Source organism: Bos javanicus, chromosome 5, assembly GCF_032452875.1.
Source record: "Bos javanicus breed banteng chromosome 5, ARS-OSU_banteng_1.0, whole genome shotgun sequence".
Lineage (NCBI taxonomy): Eukaryota > Metazoa > Chordata > Mammalia > Artiodactyla > Bovidae > Bos > Bos javanicus.
In genome coordinates this window covers 109092297-109118637 of record NC_083872.1, presented here as the reverse complement: position 1 = coordinate 109118637, position 26341 = coordinate 109092297, and the positions used below count along the sequence as shown (strand labels likewise).

Here is a 26341-nt window from a genome sequence, read left to right as displayed (position 1 = left end):
TGTCATCGGGAAAAGACGAGACCCGTGGAGTGGGAAGCACACAGGCACAGAGGGGGCTGTCAATGACCTTCATAGGACTTAACCTGCTATTTTGAAGGACAGTGGTGGCATTCAGCATGACCACAGGACTGGAGCCAGGGCAAACCAGGAAGATTCAGGTTCAACACAAACAGACTGTCCAAGAAACAGACCTAAGGCGAAGCAGGATGCTCTGAGAGGCAGTGAGCCTCCCATCCCCGAGGGATGCAAGCAGTGACTGGATGAGCTCATGGAGGAGGAGCCTTGGTGGGGATTCAGCCAGTGGATGAAGAGTGACTCCAGGGCACTGAAGCCCCCAGCCCTCATCGACGTGGCATGAAGACTTGCTGGGGCAGGAAGATGACCCCAACCCCCCTGGCACAACCAGGGAAGTAGGTACTGTCAGTAACTACCTTACAGAGGAGAAGAGTGAGTTCCAGAGAGGTTAGGTATCACAGCTGGTGGAGCGGCACAGGGCTCAGTGCTGGTGGCCTGACTCCAGGCTGGGGCTGCACGACTGTGCCCAGTGCCTCCATGTGCCCTGGCCCTGCCCCTCAGTGTCAAAGACCCGCATCGGTGAAGCAATAGCACACACTCGTGACATGCTCTGGGAAGGCAGGGACTCGCCCTGCTTCCAGGGGGCCCCACTGCCTCTGAGGCCAGTCTAGCGAAGGCTTCGAGCCCCTGTCCACCCACTGCTGGCAGCAGCCAAGAAGGGGTGTACAGGTGTTACCAGGGCCCCTCTCTCAGCGCCACTCTCTGCAGCAACCCCGCACATAACTGGCTGTCAAGACCTAAGTCTCAACAGCTTCTCCTAGGAACCGGCTCATAGCTATCCCCGCAACAGGCTCCTCCTGCTCCCAATCCAACCTGGAGAACTCAGCGACATCTCTGCACCCCAGTGCTTTCCTCAGATGGGACAATGAACAGGGTCCCTGAGGAGGCATGGATCCAGACGAGCCTGGAAGCACCTCGAGGACAGGACACCACTAAGGGCCCCGTGGACACGATCACACGAGATCACTAAGGGCCACGCCCATGGTGAGTATGTGCTCTTGGCCCCAAATAAGGACGTGAGACCTGACAAACACAGGTGGACTTAGGGTGACAGCAGGAACATGGAGCAGACAGCTCCATCTGGCACACAGTGTACAACCTGGGAGTCCAGTCTCATCTGCAGCTCATGTGGGTGGCCTCCTCGTGAGGGATGACCTGCCCACCCCCATCCCCACTCCAGGAAGCCCAGCCGCAAGCTTTCCAGGGAGATGGGACTCAAAGGAGCAGCTTCGCTGGATGCTGCAATCAGGTGAGGATGGAGAAGAAGCTGAGCTGCATGCACTGCCTTTCCTTTTCTCCCTCCACGCTGCCGTGAGGCCCAGACCACTGTCTGCCTTCCTGCTGAGGACAACTTCAGACTTCCAGGGGAAGGGAAGAGGTAGAGGGTCTGAGTACGCAAAGCATGGTGTTTTCCCTTAGAAGATTGAGAGGAACCGTCGATTATGGAAACCAGCCCCGGCATCTTCCTTCAAGACCATGTTGACACTGGCCTGGAGGTGTTGGCTATAGGTGATGCTTGGCCCAGATGATGCGTGGCAAGGGCAGAGTGGCTCTTTTGATTCATCAGGTCAGGATCCTTTCATCCAGCCACACTCCAGTGAGGAGATGGTTTGTGAGGGCCCTGGGGGTGACGGCAGGTTGTGGGGGCGGGGTGGCAATGACTCCATGAGTTGGATCCCAGAAAAGAGGACTGTGAGACCTGAGGGCCGAACCGCACGTGCAGGTGTGTCTGAAGCAGATCCAGGTCACCTGGCATAAAGGGGCGGGTGGCGGGGAGAAACCACTGAAGACCCCAACTCAGAGGTCTCTGCTGATATTGTTGGATTTCATTGTTCAGAGTGGACCTAGAGCTTCTTGGCTGGCAGCTACAAAGGCACATTCACGCCCCAACTATTCAGATTCAACGGTTCCTACCAACCTGTGGGAAAGCAACAGAAACGACCAGGAGACCTGATTGCAACTCCACAGGGAGTGATGCTGAGGATCACTGAACAGGGGGAGGTCTGGGCTTAGCACTGGGTGGTGGGTACAAGCTTCTCACGGATGGACCACAGTTGTCTGGAATGGGAGGACTCTGGGGTCACCACACCCAATGCCTTTGTTTTCACTCAAAGTCATTTGTTGAACTATGTTCCATGGGCCACCTGCTGCCCCAGGGATGGGGGCAGGTGATCAGTATGAGGCCTGGAGGCCTCGCCCTCAGAGAGCTTATAAAGAAGCCAAACATGGATCAAATAACCACTTAATTGACATGGAATCATGAGCTACTTAAGTGCTTTCAAGGAAGACACAGGGTGTCATGAAGATCCCACCCACTTTGATGGCCAGAGGGTGGAAGAAACGTCCTCGGGCAGTGACACATGAGCTGGAGGTTGAGCAAGAGGGGAAGAGGACCTGGTCGGGTGGGCAACTGGGTGGGTCCAATGGAGGGGTCTGCATGTCCCACATGGAAGATGGCCTGCCTGAGTGTACAGGAACCCCAGCTCCCTCATTGCCAGCCTCATGCTCTCCTGGGTTTTGTTTTGACTCTTAGAAAAATTTCTGGAAGATTTGGGAATCCAGTTACTAATTCTGTTGGAATTGTGAGGAAGCAGAAGTCACTGTCAGAGAAAACAATTTGGGCTGCACCCAAGGAAGGCCTCCTGACGACAGACATCCGATGTCATCTCTGCTTGTTCCTATTAGCATGTGTGGCTGTGACCATCATCTGTGTCATCAAAAACAACATCATCATCATCCTCATCCTCACCATCATCACCATCGTGATCAACATCATCACCATCATCACTGTCATCACCACCTTTAATATCATCATCACCATTATCACCATCATGATCAACATCATCAGCATCATCACTGTCATCACCTTCAATATCATCATCATTACCATCATCATTACCATCATTACCATCATCACCTATATCATCATCACCACCATCATCACCCCCATCAGCACCCCCATCAATACCACCATCATCACCACCACCATCATCTCCTTTAATGTCACTGTCATCACCATCATCATCACTGTCACCATCATCACCTTCAATATCACCATCATCATCATCACCATCATCACCCCCATCACCAGCACCATCACCACCACCATCATCACCACTGTCATCATCACCTTTAATGTCACTGTCATCACCATCATCATCACTGTCACCATCATCACCTTCAATATCACCATCATCATCATCACCATCATCACCCCCAACACCAGCACCATTGTCACCACTGTTATCATCACCTTTAATGTCACTGTCATCACCATCATCATCACTGTCACCATCATCACCTTCAATATCACCATCATCATCATCACCATCATCACCCCCATCACCAGCACCATCACCACCACTGTCATCATCACCACCACTGTCATCATCACCACCACCACCATCACCCCCATCACCACCACCATCACCCCCATCACCACCACCATCACCAGTCACCATCACCTTTAATGTCACTGTCATCACCATCATAATCATCGTCACCTTCATCACCATCACCATCAAGTTGAGATGACTGGCCTTATTCCTACTCTACAGCAACACGTTTATACCAGCTAGAAACTGGAGCCCTGAGGAATCTCACAGATCATGTTTTGTGCCTTCAGCTGGCTAATGAAGCAATGGACATTTTTAATGGCCTACTACGGTTAGTGGTTTTCAAAAGCAAATAGATTTAGAACCAGGGAGGCAATAGTTCTCTCCTGGGTTAAGGGCTAAGCCTGTCACCCAGAGGTTCAAGGTGCCTGATGAAGGGAGGAAGAGCTCTTGCGTGGATGGCTCCCTTCAGTCTCTAGCTTCATTATTTTTTTGCACGTTCTTATTAAAATGTCTTTACTCATTAGACATTTTCATTTACTTTTAATTTAACCTTTCCATCTTAATAAATTTTTGCATCCCACAAGAGCTTCAGTGAGCACGAAAGGAGGGTTTTGACCTGGAAAAGGGATAGCAGGTCCTCTGCTGCCTAATAAATTACAAACTATAAGAGTAATTAAAATATCAACCTTCACGTTGAATTGTTTATATTGGCAAAATGAGTTGGAAAGAGGAGCTCAAAGGAAAACTAGTTTAAAAATTCTGATACTAGGAGAAAGTAAATATGGCTAAATGGAGACTATGGAAATAGTAGCTCCAGTTTCCTGAGGACCCAGCTTGTGCTGAGCACCATGCTAAGTGCTGAATCTCCGTCTTGAGCAAGATAAATGAGCTGAGGCTTGGGTAACAGTGATGACTCTTCCAGGACGACACACCTGGAGCTGGAATTAAAAACCAAGCCACCCTGGGGACTTCCCTGGTTGTCCAGTGGTCAAGAACACACCTTGTGATGCAGCGGACGTGGGTTCAATCCCTGGTTAGGGAACCAAGATCCCACATGCCCCAGTGAAGAGCCCACACAACCCCAAATGAAATAAAATAGAATTAAAATGAAAGAATCAAGCCGACGGGACTGCAAACTCTCCACTATCAGCTGCTGTTCATGCAACGTCAGCCAATGCCCCTCATGACAGTCTGACCGTGTGCCGAGGCAGGTGGTGGCCCCACGCGGGGCCTCAACATCCTCCTCAAAAGTGGATCTCGCATGACAACGCTGACCCAAGGGAAGTGACTGGATCAAGGTCTGCTGCCCGTGTTGCTGCCTTCCTGTGGGTGATGACTGTCTCTGCTACAGGAAACCTACGAGGCAGGCTTCTTTTGGCACCGGCCAATGACAGATGCCTGGGCCTGCACTTTTTCTTCTGTTTTAAACATTTGGGGAAAAAATTGCGAGATACACAAATAGAAACGTATAAGACAGGAAGATGTTACTAGGTACAATTTATCACAAAATGAAGCCGCGTAACTGTCACTCCAACCAAGGAATGGAACATCGCCGGTTCTATGAAGCCTCGATCATGCCCCTCCAGGTAGTAGCTCCTCCTCCATCAAGTTAACCACTGCATTATACTTCAATAACAGGTTAAAATATACTTCTCCACGTTAGCAAACAAAATCCTGAGTCTATCAGTAAATGCAGAAAAAAACTACTTCAGGGACTTCTCTGGTGGCTCAGCAGTTAAGACTCCATGCTCCCAACGCAGGGGACATGGGTTCAAACCCTGGCTGGGGAGCTAGGATCCTTCATGCTGCAGGGTGAGTGGGCAAAAAATAAAATAATATTAAAAAAACTCTTGAAACAGCTCATCCAAAATTATATAAAAAATAAAAAAATCGTAAAATTCAGTATTTATTCCCTAACCTTTCACATTCTCTGTATTTTCCATTCTTTTGATTCTCTGTGCTTTACTCTCCAGATTTCCCTCTGAGTTCACCACAATTCAGTAATTCCTTTTTCAGTCTGCCAAATCTTTCACTGCATTTTCATATTTGCTACTGTATTCTTCATTTCTAAATCTTATATCCAGCTCATTTCCATATCTTCTGGTTCTCTGGAAAATCACTGACCTTGTCTTTGACATATATAGTAAATGTGGTTATTTTCAAGTCAGTATCTGATAATTCCAATATCCAGATCCCATGTGTGTCTGTTTCCATTGTTCATAGTTTCTGCTCCTTTTCATCCACATTGTCTTGTCTTATTGTGGACCTAGTTATTTTGTAGTGTGGGTTAGACTCTATTTTTACAAAACTGATCTTTCAAAAAATCTGGAGAACTTTGATGATGTTATCTTTCTCTGGACATGATTCCTATTTGTTTTTGTCAGGCATCTTTGCCAAGTTTTAGAAAAGAGAAGATTTATTTTGCCCAGTGATGTCTAATTATCCCCAGCAGGACAGTTAATCCAAATGACCCCACCTGCCACTTCAGAAAGCAAAACTGACCTGTGCTTCCTCGGGAAGAAACCCCCTGGGGAGGTCCCCTCATTGTAGGTTTCCTTACTCCCCCCACCCCAGAACCAGGTCACTGGGGAAATCTTTGATATGGATGTATTCTAAAGGGTTGGGAAGTCTCTGACAGTCATATTCTCCTAGTGCTGCACCCTGGACAGGGCATTTTCAAGTGAAGTTCCCAGGGACTGGCTGTATGCAGAGTGATATGCCTGATAACAGGATTAAACAGGGGAGGGGGGAATCACGGTCGGGCTATGGTTGCTCCTTCTCTCAGAAAGGTGTAGAAGATGTGGGTTTCAGGAAAATTAAAGTGTCTCCAAGACTTTGGTGGCAAGTGAGGTATACTCACTGTGAGTTATCGGGGTGGATGGATCCCTAAGGAGCCCTGAGGAGAGCTCGTTAACTCTTCTCCCATCAAACACCATCGCACCAGGCAACCCACAGCTTCTTCCTGGCTCTCCTTCATGTGGAGTTTAATAAAGAGCCAGGCCTGTTTATTGCTGATAGCTTACGGTTGTCATGAATTAACAGCATGAATTAACCTTTCTATGTATGTTCTTAGGATTCCAGACTGACTTGTTTCCTATTTGGCTCAAATCACTAATGAATCAATAGAGATCTTGGCATGGATCAGATTTTCTATAGGGGGAAAATCTCCAAACATATGCTTAGTGGTTTTGTTTTAGAGATTTCAAATTTACTGGAAAACAAATGCTAGGCTATCTTCTCTCCTCCACTAATAGCTGTGTGACCTTGACAGTCATGTCAATTTCTTGGGTCTAGGTTTCAGTGTCTTTAACATGAGGATATTGGATGAGAAAGCTGTCTTTGGCTCTAAATTTTGCTGGGTTGTTATTTTCCAAATATCTTAAGAAAGATTCTAATACCTTTTCCTTCCTTCAACTACTACTGTTGCATATATACAGTAAGTCCTCAATAAATATGTGACAAATAAATTAATATATACCTTGTAAATATAATATAGTATTACAGCAGAAATAATATATAGCTTATATAACATATATGATTTACATTCTAGTTATGTATGATAATAATATATATGTATGATAATAATACATAATAATAATATATATATATGATAATATGTATGATAACATTCTTGTTATTCATTTTATGGTTTAAAAGTCAAGTGCACTTCCATTTCCAAAAGGAGGAGCTGGTACCAGACGAGCCCTTTCACCATAATCATTAAAAAAACTGGACAAAAATATAAGAGGCAACTGTTTCTCTCAAGTGGACACGAAGTAACTCAGGCTTGTGATCCCTGAGAGAATGGAAACTCAGAGGTGAAAACAGTAATTGCTCTGGTTCTCTGACTGGGAACAGTTTCCTGACTGCAGTGGAAAAAGCAGACAGACTATTGCAGTCCCACTGGTCTGAGAATCTGGGCAGCACTGGTGGGACAGAAGAAAGGAGACAGCAAGGTAAACTGGGGCCCCAGAAGTTTGTGTAGGGGTCCCCTGTGTGTACATGCCCCTGCCAGAGTGGAAAAATCAAGTTAATATCTCATAAGACCCTGAGCAATCAACTGAAACATCAGAAAGGGCACATCTTAGGAGCCAGAACCGTACCCTGGAGTCAGATGCCCTCCAGACCCATCCTGGCAAGATCACACTCGACTGTGACAAGATCTGAAGGGGAAATGAGTTGGGAGGTGAGGGGCCAGGGCTTTTGCTTGGTATTGACCAACAAGTGCAGAACTACAAGTTCACAGCAGGGCTGCCAGTAACTGAGCTGTCTGCTGAGGGGTCATCACTCTTAGGAAGGTGGATGAACCCAGGTCTTTACAACATATGACTCATGATTCCAGTATTCAGAACAAAACCACCAGACACATAAAGAAATGGGAAAATGTGACACATAACCCAGAAAAAAAATAGTCAAGGGGGACTGAAAATGAGATTGCTCAGATGTTGGACTTAGCAGACAAAGATTTTAGAACAAACTGAAGACTGTTTAAAGAGTTAAAGGGCAATATATTAAGAGGATGAAAGGAGTATATGGTGCTAAAGAGAGAACAGAGAGGGAATTTCACAGAGAAATGGAAACTATTAAAAGGAACCAAATGGAGACCCTGTGACTTGTTAAATAGGCTTAATGAAGACGGAAGTAGAAGAGGAAAAAGTAATAAACTGGAAGAACAATTGATAGAAAAATTTCAGCCTGTGGACACAAAGAAAGACTGAAGAAAACTGAACAAAGCATCAGAGACCAATGAGATAACAGAAAATGGCCAAACTTAAGTATAATTTGGGTTACAGACAGAGGAGAATGAGATTGGAATGAGGGAAAACATTTGCGGAAATAATGGTCAAAAACTTCCCAAACTTGTTAACATCCAATTTACGGATGAATCTGAGCTGCTCAGACAACTCTATATACAGTGAAGCGCTTCACAGTCCAGTGCTGAAAACCAAAGATGGAGAGAGAAATCTAGAAACAGTCAAGAAAGAAGAAAATATATACAGGGAACCATGGTGAGAATATCAGTGACTCAGAGAAAACTGAGACCGAGAGAAAGTGGAACAACATTTCTAACATGAAAGAAAAAACTGTCAACTCAAGAATTATATATCCAGTGGAAATATTCTTCAAGAAGAGGAAGGGCTGAAGACGCCTTCAGGTAATGAAAACTGAGATCATTCATCAGCAGCAGACCTCTTTCAGAGAAATACCATAGACATGTCCCTCAGAGTGACGGGAAATGACACCAGAAGGAAATGCAGATTTACAGAAAGGATTAGACAGTCTCAGAAATGGTAAACAGGTTGGCAAATGTAAAAGCTTTTACATCTTTACTTTTTCCTCATAATTTACTTAAAGGACAACTTACTAAAGCAGGAAATATTAACACAGGGTGGGGTTTACAATGCTCATGTCAGTAGAAGATGAGATGGTTGGATGGCATCACCGATTAAAAGCACACTAACTTGGGCAAACTTCAGGAGATAGTGAGGGACACGGAAGCCTGGTGTACTGCAGCCCATGGGGTTGCGAAGAGTCAGACATGACTTGGCAACTGAACAAGAAGTAGAAAATGTATAAGGCTCACACAGGGGAGAGAGCTGTATTAGTGAACGTGTACTATGGTAAGGCTCTTACATTTGTGATTGTACATTTAACATGTGTGAGTTTTATTGAATATAAATTATGCTTCAATAAAGTGGATTTTAAAAAGTCAAGTATGGAAGTATCCCCTTCCTTTCATTGGTCCCACTTGGAGCCTGAGGGAGTTGGACCTGTAGAAATACCAGGAGCTAAAATTTGCTAAATGCATCTTACACACTGACCACAATTCTAAATGCTTTGCAAGCCCTTGAGTATTGAATCCTCACAACCACTCCTCGAGGTAAGTGCAATTTTAACCCCCATTATGGATCAGTCAGGACTCAGAGGCACACAGCTAACAGGTGGTGGCTCTGGGGACTTGAGCCTAAGGAGTGGGACCTCAACGCCAGCATCCTTGGCCACTCCTCGTCTGGAGCTAGCCAGAGGGAACATACCCAGTGTCACAGGTGTTTGGGCTCATGTTCTTCGAATCGATCACTTCACGGGACACTGACTTCACTGTGTCTTCATCTCCGCTCCCCTCATGTTTCTTTCCAGCATTTATGGGTCACTTGGAAGTGTAAGTGGCCTTTATTGTGACCATTATTTTAAATCAGGTGACAGTCACCTTACTGCTGGCTGTAATTTCAGGTTTGGGATTTCCACAGAAGGGCCAGGCATTAAAGAGAATCAATGACAGGGCTTTCAGAGTTTAGGAAGCTCTGTCTCCAGTGTGACTGATGCCATCCACCACAGTCCTGGCCACGAGGTCAGTGTTTGGGGAACTGCCCTGTCTGGACTGATGGCGCCCACCATGATGGGCACCCCCGAGGGTCATTCCCTGCCTGGGACTCAGGCTAGAATTAGTGATTCCAAAGAAGTTCTCAGCTCACTGCTGTTCTCTGTCACTGAAGCACAGGATGATACTGCTCAGAAGAACTTCAGGGCTGAGATAGTTTAACCCTCTTGTTTCCCAGAGGGAAAACTGCAGGTTGGAGGTTAAAGGGCAGGTCACATGGCTGACCAGACTCAGCTCCCTGCTGTCCGCATGGCAGGCCCAGAGTGCTCCCACTCTCCTGGGGCCCTCAGGGACAAGAGGACCACTTCTCCTCAGCCCATGTGGCCAGGGCTCAGGGACCATCAAAGGCAAATCCACCAACACCTGAAGTACCACCTGTGCCCATCTCGAGAGCCAGGTGGGCACCTGTGTCCAATTGTGTCTCTTCCAGTGACAGAGGCCGGTTTGCTGGAGGGGGTGACCCTGCCCTGGAAAATGGCCTGAGTCCATCTCTGTTCATGGCTCTGGGAGAAGCACTTGGGCTGCGTATGCTGCTGCTGCTGCTAAGTCACTTCACTCGTGTCCGACTCTGTGTGACCCCAGAGACGGCAGCCCATGAGGCTCCTCTGTCCCTGGGATTCTCCAGGCAAGAACACTGGAGTGGGTTGCCATTTCCTTCTCCAGTGCATGAAACTGAAAAGTGAAAGTGAAGTTGCTCAGTCGTGTCCGACTCTTCCCGACCCCATGGACTGCAGCCCACCAGGCTTCTCCGTCCATGGGATTTTCCAGGCAGGAGTGCTGGAGTGGGGTGCCATTGCCTTCTCCATGGGCTGCGTATGCCTGCCTGTAAATTAGGGCTAAAGCCCTGTCTTTCTGGACCACTGGGTTGGCCAACCCACCAATGAAGCTCTTCCAAGAGCCTGACTCAGACACCCAACTCTGCATTTAGTAGGTGGTAGCCCGGACATTTGTCACGACCTGCGTTTTGTTCTCAAATCAAAAAGGGACATTTTCCTCCTGGGGGAGTCTGTGCATCTCAATAAACAGGTTAAGTTTCTTGGTCCCCATGAGTTTTTAAGCTTCTTCAGGTAGAGCATAAAGTCAGGACTTCCCTGGTTTGGTTGCTTGTGTCACTGATACTCAGTAACTTGACCATCAGACTCTGCTGCAGCATGCCTGGAGCAGAGCAGACAAGCCTCAGCTACACAGCATGTCCTGAGAGTGTCAGCTGGTTCCTACACCCACAGCAAGACCCACCCCTGATCCCTCACCTCCTTGCACATGTCTCCAGGGCCACAGTTATCCTACCACTTCATCCTGAGGTCCCAGATGCCCCTCCTTACCTACCCTTCAAGGCCTCTCCTCCTCCTCCAAGGAGTGCCACCTCCTCCAGGAAGCCTGTCCTGATTGCTACCTGCACTCCCCAGAGTATGGAGTCTCCCAGAGCACACCAGTCACAGAACTCATCTGTTTTTTTTTTTTTTTTTTGCACATCTCTATTTTTGCTCTACACCATCATTTCTATGAACATTTTTTCTTTGACACTTCAGTCTCTCTGAGGAGACACTTAGTGTCTGACTCACCTCTGTATCTGCTGTGAGGCTAGAAAAGTCCTTTATGAAGTAGGCACTCAGTGGATTTTGTTGAACAAATTAATAAATGACTCTTGGGCTTGTACCCTCACTATCATCTCTCACCCTCCATATCTGTGATCCTGAGACTCCATGGCATTTAATACATGTATGGACACAGAGAGCAACGGTAACTTCGTGGGCTTGGGCTTTCAGGTCCCACAAACCACCCAGCCAGCATATTTGCCACGGAAACAACACCTGCGTGTTCAGCTGCATGGTGCACAGTTGCCATGAAGCTCGAATAACATAGAAGAAAAAGCCCTTTGGAAACACTAAAGAAAGTGCCCAGGGAAGGAAGGTCTTTAGCCCTGAAGTCACTTGGGGGTGCTGGTGCTCTGCCCCCACCATGTGGAGCTTGTGCTCGGCCATGAGGGGCCCAGCCCCCCACAAAGACTGACTAGGCGTTTTGTAGATGATGGTAGGTGACAAGAATTTGGTAGTGAACAATACAAAGCCTGGTTGCTCTCGTGAGGTGAGGGTTGCGAAGTAAATAAACAAGGGAAGAGGGTGGAGGGTGAAGCGGGGGCAGAAAGCAGAGAGGGATGGAGGGCAGAGCAGTGGGACAGACCCCTGGGAAGGTGCCATTTCTGTGGACACCAAGGGGTTGAGGCCAGCCAGGGGCCATCCAGATGGAAGTCCTGCCACTCGAGTCCTGACAGACATTGTCACCAGCCTTCTCATTTCCTGAGCTTGGCCTATTGAGTGATGGCTGACTGACCATGAAAACCCCATAATTCCAGCTTTGCTAAGAGGTCTTGGATCTCAGCCATCATGTACACTCTTTCCATTCCTAGTGCCCAGTGGTTAAGGCCAGGCAGAGAAAATCTGCTTACCTGTGCTGTGTGACCACGTCTACACTCCCTCTGAGTTAACACAGGCCACCACTGCCCAGGGTCCCCACTTCCGTCATCGTCCATCCAGGGAGTGCCCCCGCCCTGGGTAGAGACCAGGCCAGGCACCGTGCAGGCGTCAGAGAGTGCAGGGCATGTCTGGGCTTCCAGGGGCTTACAAGGGAACTGCAGAGGCAGGTACGAGGGTAAAATGTCTAAGACATTGGGGGTTACGTACTTGGAACACCTTACAGGAAGTCGTGCATGTGGTGGGGAGAGCTGGTGAGAGTCCCAGCTCTCACCCAGGGTGGGGTGAGAGCCCCCCACTGTGGCCAGTTCAGTTACTCTAGGAGGAGGTTTCCACCACGTGTGCAGGTCGGCAGGGACTGGACAAGTTAATACAAGGTCCCCATGTCCCTACAATTTTGCACCCAGGCAGGTTTCACCTGCCGAGCAGGACAACATCACTAGGTTGGTGGCAATTAAGGTGTAAAGGTGGGGGGTGCAGAGAGCCCCTGCCTTCCTGGCCTGGCCCCATCTCCAAGCTAGTCTGGCTGCAGCCTGGCTTGGGGACCCCCCTGCCTCGAGTTAGAGGCCAGAAGCTGAGTGGCTGGTGACACGTCCCAGCGCCCACATCCTGTCTCAGGTTCAGGGACCACCAGTGAGCAAGGAGGGGAAGGACTTCTCAGAAAGTGGACTTAGCCTGCAGCAGGCTGGGCTGGGCTTTGCTGGAGTGGACGCTGGGAGCCCGACCTTCTGTGTGCAGCGCTGGGGCTGCTCTGCAACGGGGTGGGTTGGGGGGCTCCTGCAGGATTGGGGATGGGGAGCCGACCCTGGCCCATCTGCCCAACTCAGGCCAGCACCCTCCACCCTCAGGGAAAGCCAGCTTTCGCTTCAACAGGCAGCAGGTCCAAAAATAGGGCTTTTGAGGCTGGAGACACCCCACGTGATATGAAAGGAGGAGAGGTTGGGAGAGGTGGCAAAATGGGACTTTTTGAACATCCACTGATGCTTTTCTGATTGTTCTTTGAAAAAAAATACAGACGGTAGAGATAATCCTGTCAGCTCTGTGCCCCAAGAGCCTGGGGGATTAGCTCTCTGCTCTTCTGCTGCAAATGTGTTTAAATTCCCAGCTCCAGGGGCCCGGGGTGGGGGCCAGGCTGCTCAGATGGCCACAGGGTCTTCTCTGTGCAGCTGTCTCAGCCAGGGGGCATGTGAGCGGGAGCCATGGTGGGTTTTAATTGACTCACATTGGAGCTGGGGTCTTTACAGCAAAGGGACCCATTCAAGGAAACCCTCCGTTTATAGGAAACCAGACTCCTTGGCAACTCAGGATGGGTGAGGGGGAACAGTGGAGAGGTCACATGGCTGAATGGATGAGCTACTTACTCGGGACCCCGGACACCAACCGCAGGGGTCGTAGCACACGGAACGCCCTCAGCGCCTTCACGTCGAATCCAGCACCCTTCCCTCCCAGGGCGTTGGCCCCATCGGCTTTGGTCGCTTGCTCTAAGATCGCGCTGAAAAGCCTGGAATAGAAGGAGAGAGGGAACATCAGGACATCCTGCTTGCCCGGCGGGGCTCCGACGTCTTCAGGGATGCTGGGCAGTGGGGTTTGCAGGTGGCTGTAGCCAGGAAAGTCTGGGTGTGTGGGAGGGTCTGACTCTCATCAGATGACGGTACCTCAAGGTGGGTCCCACCTGCCCAGAGAGGTCTCGGCAGCCTGGTGCTGGCATCAAGCTGGGTTTTCGGGCATCGGCAGCATGGGCAGAGTGTCAGGCAGGTGGGGGCTGCTGCCAGGGCCTGTCCCTCCTCGGTGCCCTCTGCCCCCCACGACATCCAGGCTTGTGTGCCCGGGAACCACGTTCCCTCCTGACAAGCCCCTGGCTTTGACCTGAACCTGGGCAGAAACAAAGGAGCCTTCGGAAATTGCTGCGGTGCCGCAGGTACAAGGGTGGGAGACTGGCTTAGCCGCAGGCTAAGTCCACCCCCGAGACCCTCACAGCAGGTGTGGCTGGTGGACTGATGGGGACAAAGCTGAGAGACATGTGTTCAAGAGACGGCGGTGAGACGGGGCATGAGCGGCCTCCCTTCGGTCTGTTTTGTGCTCGGGGTCCCCGAGCAGGCTGCCTACACAGCGGGGGCTGCAACCAGAAGTTCTGACGAGTCGCCTGGACCACGTCTGACATCCTTCCTGCTCTGGGCGTCCTTCACCCCAGCTTGGCAGCTGGACGGTTCCCTGTGTTAGCTGGCGACACCTCTGATCCAGGCAGGGGTGGCCAGGGCTGGGGGGAGCTTGGTCCTTTCTCCACAGAGAAGACTTCTTTCTACTGAAACTGAGGAAACCAGTCTACACATCTGTTGAACAACATCCCCAATCTAAACCAGATTTGGTTCCTAGAATTTCCTGGAAGAAAGGAACACGCTTATTGATGTACAAGATGTCCACAAATATTACTCAGGGAGGGGATCGGAGACTGAACAGCCTTCCCCTCCGTCAACCCTGAAGGGGTAGAAAGTTCGGGACTGGGCCTTGAAGGTGTCCACTAGCGGAGGCCAGTATGCTGCTTCTCATTCAGACACAGTGGAGGTGAAAATACTGCTTTGTGCCCTCCACCATCCAGGGCTGGGAGCACATGGGGATGTTTGTGGAGGGGGTCATCTCCAGGCGGTTCCCCCCGGAATGTGTCTGTCAGTTCCTTAGCCCAACATTCGAGCTTATCAGAGTGGACAACAGTCTCTGGAGGGCCTGTGAGCTGAGAGGCAGGGCCCGTACTGGGAGGGAGATGGAGCCACAGTGAAGGCCCTTGAGGCTGGAGCAGATGGTCAGAGTGGATGCATTCTACTGAGGGCTCCTGGGTGCCAAGTGGGGGCGGGGGAGGGCTCCTGGGTGCCGAGTGGGGGCGGGGGAGGGCCCGTGGGTGCCCAGTGGGGGCGGGGGAGGGCCCGTGGGTGCCCAGTGGGGGCCCGTGGGTGCCCAGTGGGGGCGGGGGAGGGCCCGTGGGTGCCCAGTGGGGGCGGGGGAGGGCCCGTGGGTGCCCAGTGGGGACGGGGGAGGGCTCCTGGGTGCCCAGTGGGGGCGGGGGAGGGCCCGTGGGTGCCCAGTGGGGGCGGGGGAGGGCCCGTGGGTGCCCAGTGGGGACGGGGGAGGGCTCCTGGATGCCCAGTGGGGACGGGAAGGGCCCCTGGGTGGGAAGGGGTGGGGAGGGCTCCATGGGCACCTGGTGGGGGTGGTGGGTGTAGCTCACAGGACTCTGAAGTTCACCAGCTGTGTCCCCACTGTTCCTAGGAGGTGCTTCCACTTCCAAAAGGAATGGGGCATGTGGGGGGTGGGCACGTCCAGGTAAAGGGTTTGGAGAGGGGGAGCGGGGGGTAGGCATGGCAGAAGAGAGGTGATTGGGCCACGCCCTCTGTGGAGGCGCTGTGTGCCACATTTTGAGTTAGAAGGATGGGCTGAGATCGGGACTGGATGGAGAGCCCTGAAGATGAGCAAGTCGGAGAGGAGAAACCAGGAACCGAGTGTGCGATCAGTGGGAAAAAGCCAGAGGGCCTCGGTGGACCACAGGTGAGCCGGGGCTGGCATCGTGGCCTCCGTGTTGTGAACGGTCAGGTGGAGGCACTTCTGCAAGGGTGCCGAGTCTGGATGCCTCTCTCCCTTCTGAAGTCTGACAGCCTGCCTGGGCAGATGGGACTGGGATCTGGGCCGACCCGAGAGCCGTCCACTCTGCAGGAGGAGCAGAATCCCCACAAGCAGAGAGGCAGCAGGGGCCCTGTCCGAGGTCTGCCCGTGTCTCCTGTTCCCTCCTCACGCAGAGGTGAAGGCCGTGGATGGGGCAGAGTGTGGCACAGACCAAGGCCAGTCCATCCTGCAGACGGGAGAAGATGCAGCTCCTTTCCCCACGAGGCCCCTCTCCTCTGCCGGCCCCAGAAGCACCGCGTCTCAGTCCTGGGCTCTTCCTGCGAGTCTGTGAAAGGTTCCCAGGAGACTCAGGCCTCAAGGAAGACGGTGAATTGAAAAAGACGCGGAGGTGTGAGGAGCAACCGGCCTAAAGGCCTTCACCATGGCTTGCTGAGTCAGTTCAAGGCACTCATCGGTCATCTGTTCACCCAATGGGAAGAGAAGCAGCAGAACCTCTTGTAGAGCTGCTTCCTCACCTGACGTTCGCACGTGGCTAACAGTTCAGGAGCGTCCGTGTCCCTTATGTTACTGCAAAGTGTGTCACACATGGGCCGGGCAAAAAGCACAGCGGTGAAAACCCTAACACCGCTTAGACACCCGCAAGAAGCCATCCAGATGCCCGGAGACAGGGTCTCGCTCCCACGTGGCCCTGACTTGCTCCGTTGATTCCTGTGGGAGAGGCCAGATGCCCATGGGCTCCGAGCAGGGCGCTCTCTGGGGAAGTCACCAGAGCAGCATGCGCCCTGGGTTGGCTGGGATGGTCCCCTAGATAAGAGCCCATTGGCACACGGACCTGACCCCGGAGGCTGTGGGGCTGGAGAGGGCGTGAGTGCCAGGTGGGTTTGACGTAGCGCCAGGTCAGCCCTGAGGCATGGGGGACCCTGCCCTGCACTGATGGACGAGTGGCAGGAGCTTGGTCAACCGCACCTGCATCTCCAGCAGCAAGTGCGGGCTTGTTTGTACCAACATTTGACAAAGACTGTTCCCCAAAGTTACCGACGCCCCGACAAGGAGATCAGGGCTCCAAGGCTTCCTGCAGATGCCAGCACTGCTCTGCTTCTGAGCATAGGTGGTGCCGGTCCTTCTCCTATACCTCTCTCACTACTCTTCTCCTGAGAAGTGCCTCTGGTCCCATCCTCTGGCCCTTCCTAGTCCTGTTTTCCTCTAGCCCATCAGTCCCGGGCAGCCATTGAGTGAGGACCCTCAGTTGCAGGTGGGCATCTCGGCTCCTGTGTGCCAGTCGCCCCTCCCTCACAGTGGCTGCAGGGTCACGTCCAGCCCAAACACACCTGCTCTGCCTCACCTCGGGGAAGGTGTCCAGGAACTCAGTCCACGTGAGGCTGGAGACGGAATAAAAGACCTAGAGTTGAGGCTTCTCTGCGGCTGCAGAGAGGACCCTGGGCTCCAGCAGAAACCCTTGATTCACCTGTGTGAGTTGGTGTGGGTGTGTGTGTGGGCGCAGGCGTGCATGTGGGAGCAGCAGGTCTGTTCCAGGTAACAGCTCCCCTCCCTTTGCAGAAAGTCTCAATCCAGAGGGATTTTTAATAGATCCTCTGGTCTGGCCTGAAGCCCAGGGCCCTTGTGACCAAATCAAAAAGACACAGGTACGTGTGGAAGGGAAGGGGCTGCGCTGGCTGGCGGTGTGGGAGTTGGTACTCACCCGACAACCACGATGATAAAGTCTAGTAAGTTCCAGCCATTGCGGAGGTAAGCGTTGGGGTGAAAGAGGAGTCCGTAGGCTATGACTTTTAAAAATGCTTCCACAGTAAAAATGATGAGGAAGAGATACTCCACCCGCTCCTAGGAAACACAAGTAAAGAGAGAAAGTCATCAGATTGGGGGGGGGTCTGGAAAGTTCTGACCCCACAGTTCCCCCAAGCCGGTGGAGAAGGGGCCCCTCTATGGTCGGATCAGGGCAGACGCTGGGAGGGACCCCTGCCACATCCACAATCCCACAGTCCATTCCACAGGCACGCTCAGATCCACTAGTCTTCTAGTCTTAAAAGGCAGAAATTAGGGTGGTGGGAAAACTGCACACCTTTGAGAAATCTTAATCAATGAACACCTGCTTGGACTTCTCAGGAGAGAACTCAGGATGAGAGAGTTGAGGGAGGAGTTGGAAGCACAGAGAAAGTGCCACAGTTCTGAGTCACAAACCCAGGAGCTACAGCCCAGCCTCCTGAAACCCAGAAGTGGAGTCTGGGAACCTCCAACAGTCAGGAGACAGAGGCAGCTGCCCACGCGCTCTGACCTTTCCTTCAGAAAACAAAACTCTTTGTCCAAAGACTGAGACCAGGTCAGCAGGGGCCCTAGAGTTCCCAGGATGGGGTGGGCACTGGATGGGGGTGGGGTGGGCTGGTCCTCCTCTCTCTCAGCCCACTAAGAGAGCCCTGTTGTGGATGAGGCTCTGTTACACGAGTCCACACTTGGTTTGGCTCCAGCAGACTCGGGGCTGATTCATCGTCTCCCCCCGTCCCCCGCCCCAGCAGCTGCTCTCTAGCATGGAGCCATCATGATCCCATCAGGTGGAGGCTGCCCGTGGTCTTCACACATGGATGCTCACTCTACAGCAGCCTTGGCCTCCAGGAGTCATTGACCCAGACCCCAGACCCACTGCCCCTCCTCGTGGGTCAGGAGGAGCTCACTGAAGACCCCCAGGTCCCGCCCACACTGCGGATGGGGCATCCCGGGAGGACATACCATTTGCAGCCCATCAGCTGGTGAATTGCTGGTTCACCACACGCCCCCTGCCCCCAAGCCCATCTTCCCCATCTCTGAGACACTGAGCCAGTGGTGGCCTTCCGAGCCCAGCTCAGGGTTTGGGGACGCAAAGTGAAAAAGGGCAGAACCAGACAGACTGGAGGAGATCTGGCCGTGGGATCTGACCCGGCCTCCTCAGCATGTGGGCCACTGGTCCTCAACTCCAGGTGCCCCAGAGGCTCCTGAGAAAGGTCTCAAATGTGTGCTTCCAGGCGCTGAGGCCAGGAGACCCATTCTGGACTCGGGGCCGAGCTGCTGGTGCCAGACGCACAGGGGGCGGGCTCAGAGGGGAGCTGGGCTCACGGGGGCGGCTGGACAAGTGGGCCCTGGAGAGTTTGTTGTCAGAGGAGAGCTGGGGCTGGGCTCCACCCACTGGAGATGGCCTCGGCCTGAGATAGTGCTTCCACGTCACAGAAACTGTCTCCAGGCAGGAATGACAGCGTCCCGTGTGCAACCACGGGGCCTGAGAGACAAAGGAACTCAGAGATGATCTGAGCTACCTCCCTGCTGGAGAGACTGGGACGCTGAGAAGGTGAGGCCTGGGAGGCACACGCCTGGGACCCAGGACCCGCTGGACCTCCTGACCCAAGCCCCGAGGTCCATCCATCTCTCTGCCTCCCTGGTCCCGCGTATCCCCTAAGACACAAGCAGGACAAGACCCCTCAGGTTTAAGGGTCTGAGCCAGAGCTGCAAAGGGCCCAGAAGTCAGGAAGATGGATCCAGACAAGAACCCAGGGAAGAGGCAGGTGCCAGACGCCAAGAAGCTCAGGCAGAGTGATCTGTGTGGTGGGTGAGTGTGTGTGAATGTGTGTGTGAGTGTGTCAGTGTGCATGTGGCACTGCTCTTGTGAGCAGCGCTGTGTTCCCCCTGACATTAGAGGTATGAGAGTCCTTACAGAATTCATTCCAACCCCCTCTTCAAAACCAAAAAACAAACAAGAAAGCGTAAGCAAGTGAAACAGCTTGGTCATCCTTTCAAAACACCATATGTTGCTATAGAAACATCCGGGGGTGGAGAACGGCATGACTGAGGAAGCTGATGCCTTGGAGCCTCTGGGCCTGTGAGTTCACAACTCCTCGCGGCCTCCTCGGGCCTGAGTCCTGGGGGTCACTGTGCCCTGAGGGTATGCTGAGGTTCAGCAGGGACCCCCCTGTTTCTTTGACCTCGGGAACTGCTTGAAATGTGTGCAGACTCACTAAAAACAAGCACAGAGCCCTGAGTATCCACCTGTGATGCTGAGAATGTGCCCCAGCCTACGCAGGGTGGGCAGGAGCTTCCTGATCTGTGCCGAGGGAGCGCAGGTGCCCAGGAAAGGCTGACATCCCAAGTAGGGGGAGTGCGGAGGGCTTGGCCCCCTCCCACAGCTGTGGAGTCCACCAGGGCAGCGAGGCCTAAACCCAGTCCTCCTGGCACTGCTTCCTCGGCTGTGAGGGTCTGGGGCTGAGGGTCGGGGGAGCCTGGGGATAGCTCCCAGGTCCTGTTCTCCCCGTCTGGACGGGGAAATAGCTCCCTAAACATAGTCTTCACTGTCCCTGTATTATGCTGCTGCTCTGACTTGTGGATATAAACCCTATGGTAGATGGGACGATGAATGCTGGGGCCACAGAGACCCTGGACACAAGCCGCCTCTACTTGCTGGCCTGCCTGCCCATCCCACGCCAGGAGACGCTGCTCAGCCATCACTGTGAACTCACCTGCTGACCCATATCACGACCTCAGCATCCTTCTCAACACATGACCATCTATCCATCGGTGCCGACTTACAACCTGTCCCCTCCCTGCTGGATGCACAGAGTGGCCATACAGTTTATCATCCAAACAAGGGCCGTTTTGAGAGTGAACGAGAGCCTGTGACTAATTCATGGGGACACAATGCATGGGGGTTATCCCAGGTGAGTTAGAGGCTGCGGTCACCCTAATTCCACCTCAGTGAGGCTCCCAAAGCACCCACCCACTCCTTGTAGGTAAACCCACCTAAGAAAGCTTTAGCGCGTCTTCCTACAGGATGGCCGGGGTGGAGGATGGGGGGACTTGCGGAAGGAGAGGGGGGTCTTGGTGAGGAAGGACAAGGCCTGCCTCAGGGTCACAGACTTGTCTGCAGAGGTGCCATCCCCACTGGACTGTTCCCCTCCCCCGCCCCATGGTCCTTGGGACCACCCCCCTGCCCTGGTAGCACCAGCCCATCACCTTCCCATGAAAGCCAGTGTCTGGTCCCCACCCCGCCTCTGCCTCACAGCGAATAATCGGTTCTACAGTAGTTTAATGAGCCAGTTACGAACGCATTTGGGTGTCTTAGGGAGGCAGAATCACCTTGTTTACTCCTTGGTAATTAAATCAGCTACATCTGATTTCTGTTTGGGGAGATTTATGGGCATTTTCTGTTTCTAGGTGGCAAAATTGAAAAATGAGTCTAATTACTGATGGATTTCCCCCAAGAAGAGAAGCAGAGAGCAGTATTTCACTCACTGCCAAGTTCAGTGCGTCTTAGCACAAGGATGGAGGATGATGGGAAGGCTAGGGACCATCCAAGACAAGTGAGGAGAGAGGATGGGAGTGCAGACACGCAGGGAGGGAGGCCCTCTCTTTTAACAGCCGGGACTTGGCCACTAGCTGTTCTGGGTGGGCCGCAGAAACCTGACTGGCCCTCTCAAACAACCCCCTTTCCTTAAGGGGAATCCCATTCGTCCCTCAATAAACCAATTGTGACTATGGGCTTTTTAGAAGCTGTGACACTTCAGGTGGGAAGGTCTAACCAGGTATGGCCTCTTAGTTGCTTTGTGACTTTAGCCAAGTAAATCTTTTATTCTTTGCTTCCACATGTTCTCATTTAAGGAGCAGAGTTTTCAAGTTACCAAATTGCTGGGTTGATTGAAAATATTAAAAATATTACCACCACAATATGTTTTATAAACATGTGTAAGTTCCCTGAAAAGGGTTTTGCTCAGCTTTACTTTTCTGGCCTTTGAGCTGGGAGGATGAGAAAAATAAGATGAGCATTTTATTTAAAGGCAATAGGGACTCCCTAGGAGTCCAGGGGCTAAGACTCCATGCTCCCAGTGCAGGGGGCCTGGGTTCAATCCCTGGTCGGGGAAGTAGATTCCCCATGCTGCAACTAAGACCTGGTACAGTCAAATAAAAAACCAAATGTTAATATTTGAAAAAGGCAATGAAAGTGTCTTCTTGGAATTTAAACTCCTTCACCAGATACGGTTTACATTTTTGGCTATTGGGCTGTTTTTTGTCTAATTCAGGATCTGGCTGAAATGAGTGTTTCCTACACTTTGGTAGCAGATGGGACCGAGGTCTGAGGGCACACGCCTTGCTCCAGAGTTGCTCAGAGTGCCCTACCCTCACATTCCATCCTCACAATGACCGTCAGAAACGGTGTATTTTCTGCAGGTGAGGAGGCCCTGGGGCTTGCTCTGAGTCCCATGGAAGGCCTGGCTCTGCTTGGCGCCCCCATCAGAGGCTTGATGGGGAGCAGGCCCCATGTCCACCTGCTGGACCTTGTGTGTTCTCAAGAAGCAGTCACCTTGCTCTGAGTTTATGGGCCACACCAAGGGCCTTGGCAGTCAGGCCCTGCAGTGACCCTCTCCTCCATGTGGTCCAGCCCACACCCACCTCAGTGCTGAGACCCCAGCTAGGTTGAGAGGCCTCTGTTCGGGGGGGCATGCTGCTTCTCTGGGCCTCAGTTTTCTAATCTGTGAAATGAACGCCTCTTCCTCCCTCAGCCTCTGCCCGGCTATGAGAAATCATGCAGAGCTCAGTGTCTGGTGCATACGTGTTTCCCAGGAGTCCACAGACCACAAGGGGCTCCAGGGCGGGGTCGGGGGTAAGGTGTCCCTCAGGTTGGTGACCTCAGAGCAGCTACCTCTGTAGCTGTTGGAGCCAGATGGTCACCCAAGCTTTCTGGGGAGCCTCCGGACCCAAATAACTCCAGAGGGTGCCTGGAGCCTCCATACCTCTCAACCCACAGGGCTTTTTCAAGGAAATGAGATTTTAACTCAACCAGGACCTTCTGTCCATGGGAGGGTGATCCAATGGCAGGAGTCAGCATCTCTGATTAGCAGCAGCAACAGCCTGGACCCCTTGATGCCGAGTCACAAGTCACCAGAGGATGGGGTGGGGACAAGCCCAGGTCCTGGCTTTGAAGGCTGGGCCGAGGCCACCTGCGCTGATCTCTTGGGGAACCTGGGCCCCGTCCAGAGATGAGGTTAACTGGGGCTGGGACAGGCCCAGGGATGAGCATGTCAGTGTGTTATGGAAACGACCAGACCCCAGGTTCAGGCAGGTATAGACACACTGGTGGAGCAGGGGTTCTCACAAAGGGAGGTGCAGCCTCTGTGTGGACAGGATAACTGTCCTGGAAAGTCAGGGCATGGTGTTGGGAGCCCTGTCTCTGAAGGGAGACCACCTGGTTTTATATCCAAGTGCTGCCATAAAGATCAGAGCAGAAATAAATGAAACAGGGAATTAAAAAATCATAGAAAAGATCAATGAAATTAAGAGCTGATTCTTTGAAGAGATAAAATTCATAAGCCTTTGGCCAGACTCTTTGGGAAAAAAAGCAGAGAGGGCTCAAATGAATAAAATCAGAAATGAAAGAGAAGTTACAACCCACACCACAGAAATACAAAGGATCATTAAGACATGACTATAACCAAGTATGCGCCAATAAAATGGAAAACCTAGAAGTGGAGAAATTCCTAGAAATACATAATGTCCCAAGACTGAACCAGGGAAAGATAGAAAATATGAACAGACCAATTACCAGAAATGAAATTGACCAATTACCAAAACAAAAGTCCAGGACCAGATGGCTTCACAGGTGAATTCTACTAAACATTTAGAGAAGAGTTAACACCCATCCTTCTGAAACTGTTCCAAAAAATTGCAGAGGAAGGAATGCTTCCAAAATCATTCTGTGAGGCCACCATCACCCTGATACCAAAGCCAAAGACAGCACAAAAGATGGAAATTGCCGGCCAATGTCACCGATGGACATAGATCAGAAATCATTAACAAAGCATTAGTGAACTGAATCCAACAATACATTTAAAGAATCACAAACCATTGTCAGGGCTTCCCAGGTGGCGCTAGAGGTAAAGAATCTGCCTGCCCACGCAGGAGACATAAGAGACACGGGTTCTATCCCTGGATTGGGAAGATCCCCTGGAGGAGGGCATGTATTCTTGCCTCTGCCAATACTGGAATACTGCCATTCCAGCATTCTTGCCTGGAGAATCCTATGGAGTGAGGAGCCTGGTGGGCTACCGTCCATGGGGTCACAAAGAGTCGGATACGACTGAGCGGCTAAACAACAACAGAAGCGACATCCTATTGAACAGTGGAAAGTCAAAGGCATTTCCTTAAGACAAGGAAGCCCACTTGCCACATTTACTCAACATAGTATTGGAAGTCCTAGCTACAGCAATCAGAGAAGATAAAGTAGTAAAAGGAATCCAAGTTGGAAAAGGGAGAATTAAAACTGTCACTGTTTGCAGACGACATGATACTATACATAGAAAATCGTAAAGCCACCGCCAAAAAACGACTAGAGCTCATCAATGAATTCAGCAAAGCTGGAGGATACAAAATTAATATACAGAAATACATTTTTAACTTGGAGTATAACCTTCAAAAATTATGAATCACTACGTTGTACTCCTGAAACTAACATAATATTGTACATAAGCCACGTGCTGTGCTGTGCTAAGTTGCTCAGTCGTGTCCAACTCTTTGCGACCCCATGGACTGTAGCCTGTCAGGTTTCCTCTGTCCATGGGATTCTCTAGGCAAGAATACGGAGTGGATTGCCATGCCCTCCTCCAGGGGATCTTCCCGACCCAGGGATCGAACCTGGGTCTCTCACATTGCAGGCAGATTCTTTACTGTCTGAGCCACCAGGGAAGCCCAGACCTCAATTTAAAAAGTACAATAAAAATTTTCAACAGTGCTAGAGAGGAAAACTGGAAGATGGAAAGGAGGAAAAAGGCAGAATAGCTAGGAAGAGAAGATGCACAAGAGCAGGAAAGAAGTGTGATGTCGTTGGAATCGGTTTACACCCAGAACGAAGTCCTTAGGTAAGGTTCCTGAAGTTACGCCCATGAAGCCCGGGATTGCCCTCAGAGACCCCGTGTGTAGGGGGAGCCCCCTACAGTGCACAAAGGGGGATGTGTCCAACAGGCCTGGGAGAAAGGGCCTGCAGGGCGTGAGGCTTGGATCCTCTGGGAAGAGCTGACCATTTCTCTACCTTCTGTGCAGAAAGCAAGCCAGTGACCTGGACCCTCTGTCTGACCGCAGCCAGGTTCCCACTGACCTCTGGCTCCTGTGGCTGTAAGTCCCCGTGTGACTCCAGGGTAGCTGCACCCAGCCAGAGTTCAGAGCACCAGCAGCCTCTGGCCTGACGCCCTCCCCTGAGTCACTGCTCCCAGCTGCCACCCTCTCCCACCCCTACCCCACGGCCCAGGGCCTGGGGAGACAGGATCTCTGGGCTGGGCCAGAATCAAACAGCCTGTGGACGGGTCAGATGTCTGGCCTCAAGGACTTGAGTTCTGATGAAGTGCACAGACATTCAGCACTCTGGGGCCTGCAGCTGAAGAAGCAGCGCCCTGGTCAGAGCAGCCAAGTTGGGGGTAGGGTCAGAAGGGACATAGGCCATCACAACACAGCGAGGTCTGCATGAGGCCGTTATACTAGTGAGCTTGGGCGCTCCTTCCCAACACCAGCCAGAGGCAAAGGGCACCTTGGGCTCTCCCAGGATCCAGGTCAGACACTGGGCCCTCAGACCGTGTGACGCCTTTGATCTGGGAAAAGTGATGAACGTCTAGAGGACCGGGCTTTCCTTTGAGACGGCGGGTCCGGGTGGAGCTCCCACTCGACACTCGTGCATCCCGGGTGGCATCTACACTCAGGGGACTCACCCGGCACAGGGGAGAGGGTCGTCATTGGCACAGGGGGCTGGCGTCCTCCCCAGAGTTCACATCTCAGGAAATCCCGGCTCCCAGGTGCTGGCTCACCAGGGGCCTGGACGGTGGGTCAGTGCTTTTACAGGAGACACTGAGGGGGTGAGGACAGTAGAGGTGGCTGGAGCAGCCGCCCTGTGTGGATGCCCGCAGTTAACATGCTCCCGTCCCCGGAGGCTGGCCTCAGATGCCACCTCCACCACAGGTGAGGAGCCCGAGGCTCAGAGAAGTCAAGCAGGCTGTCCAGGGCCCACAGGCTGCCGAAGCCCAGCCCAAGGCTTGACTTCTGACTGTCCAGTTTGCCTGCATGGCCTCAGGCAGGGTGGGCCCCAGGAGCTTGGCCTCCTGCCCCTCACAGCCTCCACTGGAAATCCTGTATTCTAATAATGGCCAAACCAGCAGGATGTGGGAGCATTACAGATGGAAGGAGGGAGCCCTTCTCCAGCCCGGGGCAGGTGTGGCAGGCTGGGACCATGTGGCGTGGGACCTGGGAGAGACGACGGCACGGCCATCTCTAGCCCAAAGCAGTGGTCAAGGTGCAGACCCAGCAGCTGTGGTCCCACCGTGAGTGGTTCCAGGACTGCGGGCTTCGGAGCAGCAGCACAGCATCCATCAGAGCTGAGCTGACACACGTCCGTGCCAATAAACGAACATTTCCATCTCAGGTGGCTCTATCTGACAGGCGCCATCAATTCACACAGC

General features: G+C 52.0%; 1 protein-coding gene and 1 long non-coding RNA gene across 16 annotated transcripts in view; one reads left to right on the top strand and one right to left on the bottom strand.

The window, feature by feature from the left end:
• Positions 1–26341, bottom strand: part of CACNA1C (calcium voltage-gated channel subunit alpha1 C) — a 459914-nt gene that overhangs the window by 127411 nt on the left and 306162 nt on the right. For all 15 annotated transcript variants that reach the window (XM_061418379.1, XM_061418380.1, XM_061418378.1 and 12 more), the window contains exons 4-5: positions 17575–17714; positions 13625–13764 (exon numbers count right to left, since the gene is read on the bottom strand). In XM_061418379.1, coding sequence (XP_061274363.1) covers positions 13625–13764; positions 17575–17714 — 280 coding nt within the window. The remainder of the gene's footprint in view (positions 1–13624; positions 13765–17574; positions 17715–26341) is intronic.
• Positions 17678–22203, top strand: LOC133248337 (uncharacterized). The gene is made up of 3 exons (XR_009736678.1): positions 17678–19206; positions 20254–20566; positions 21063–22203. It is a non-coding gene; the product is annotated as an uncharacterized LOC133248337 (long non-coding RNA).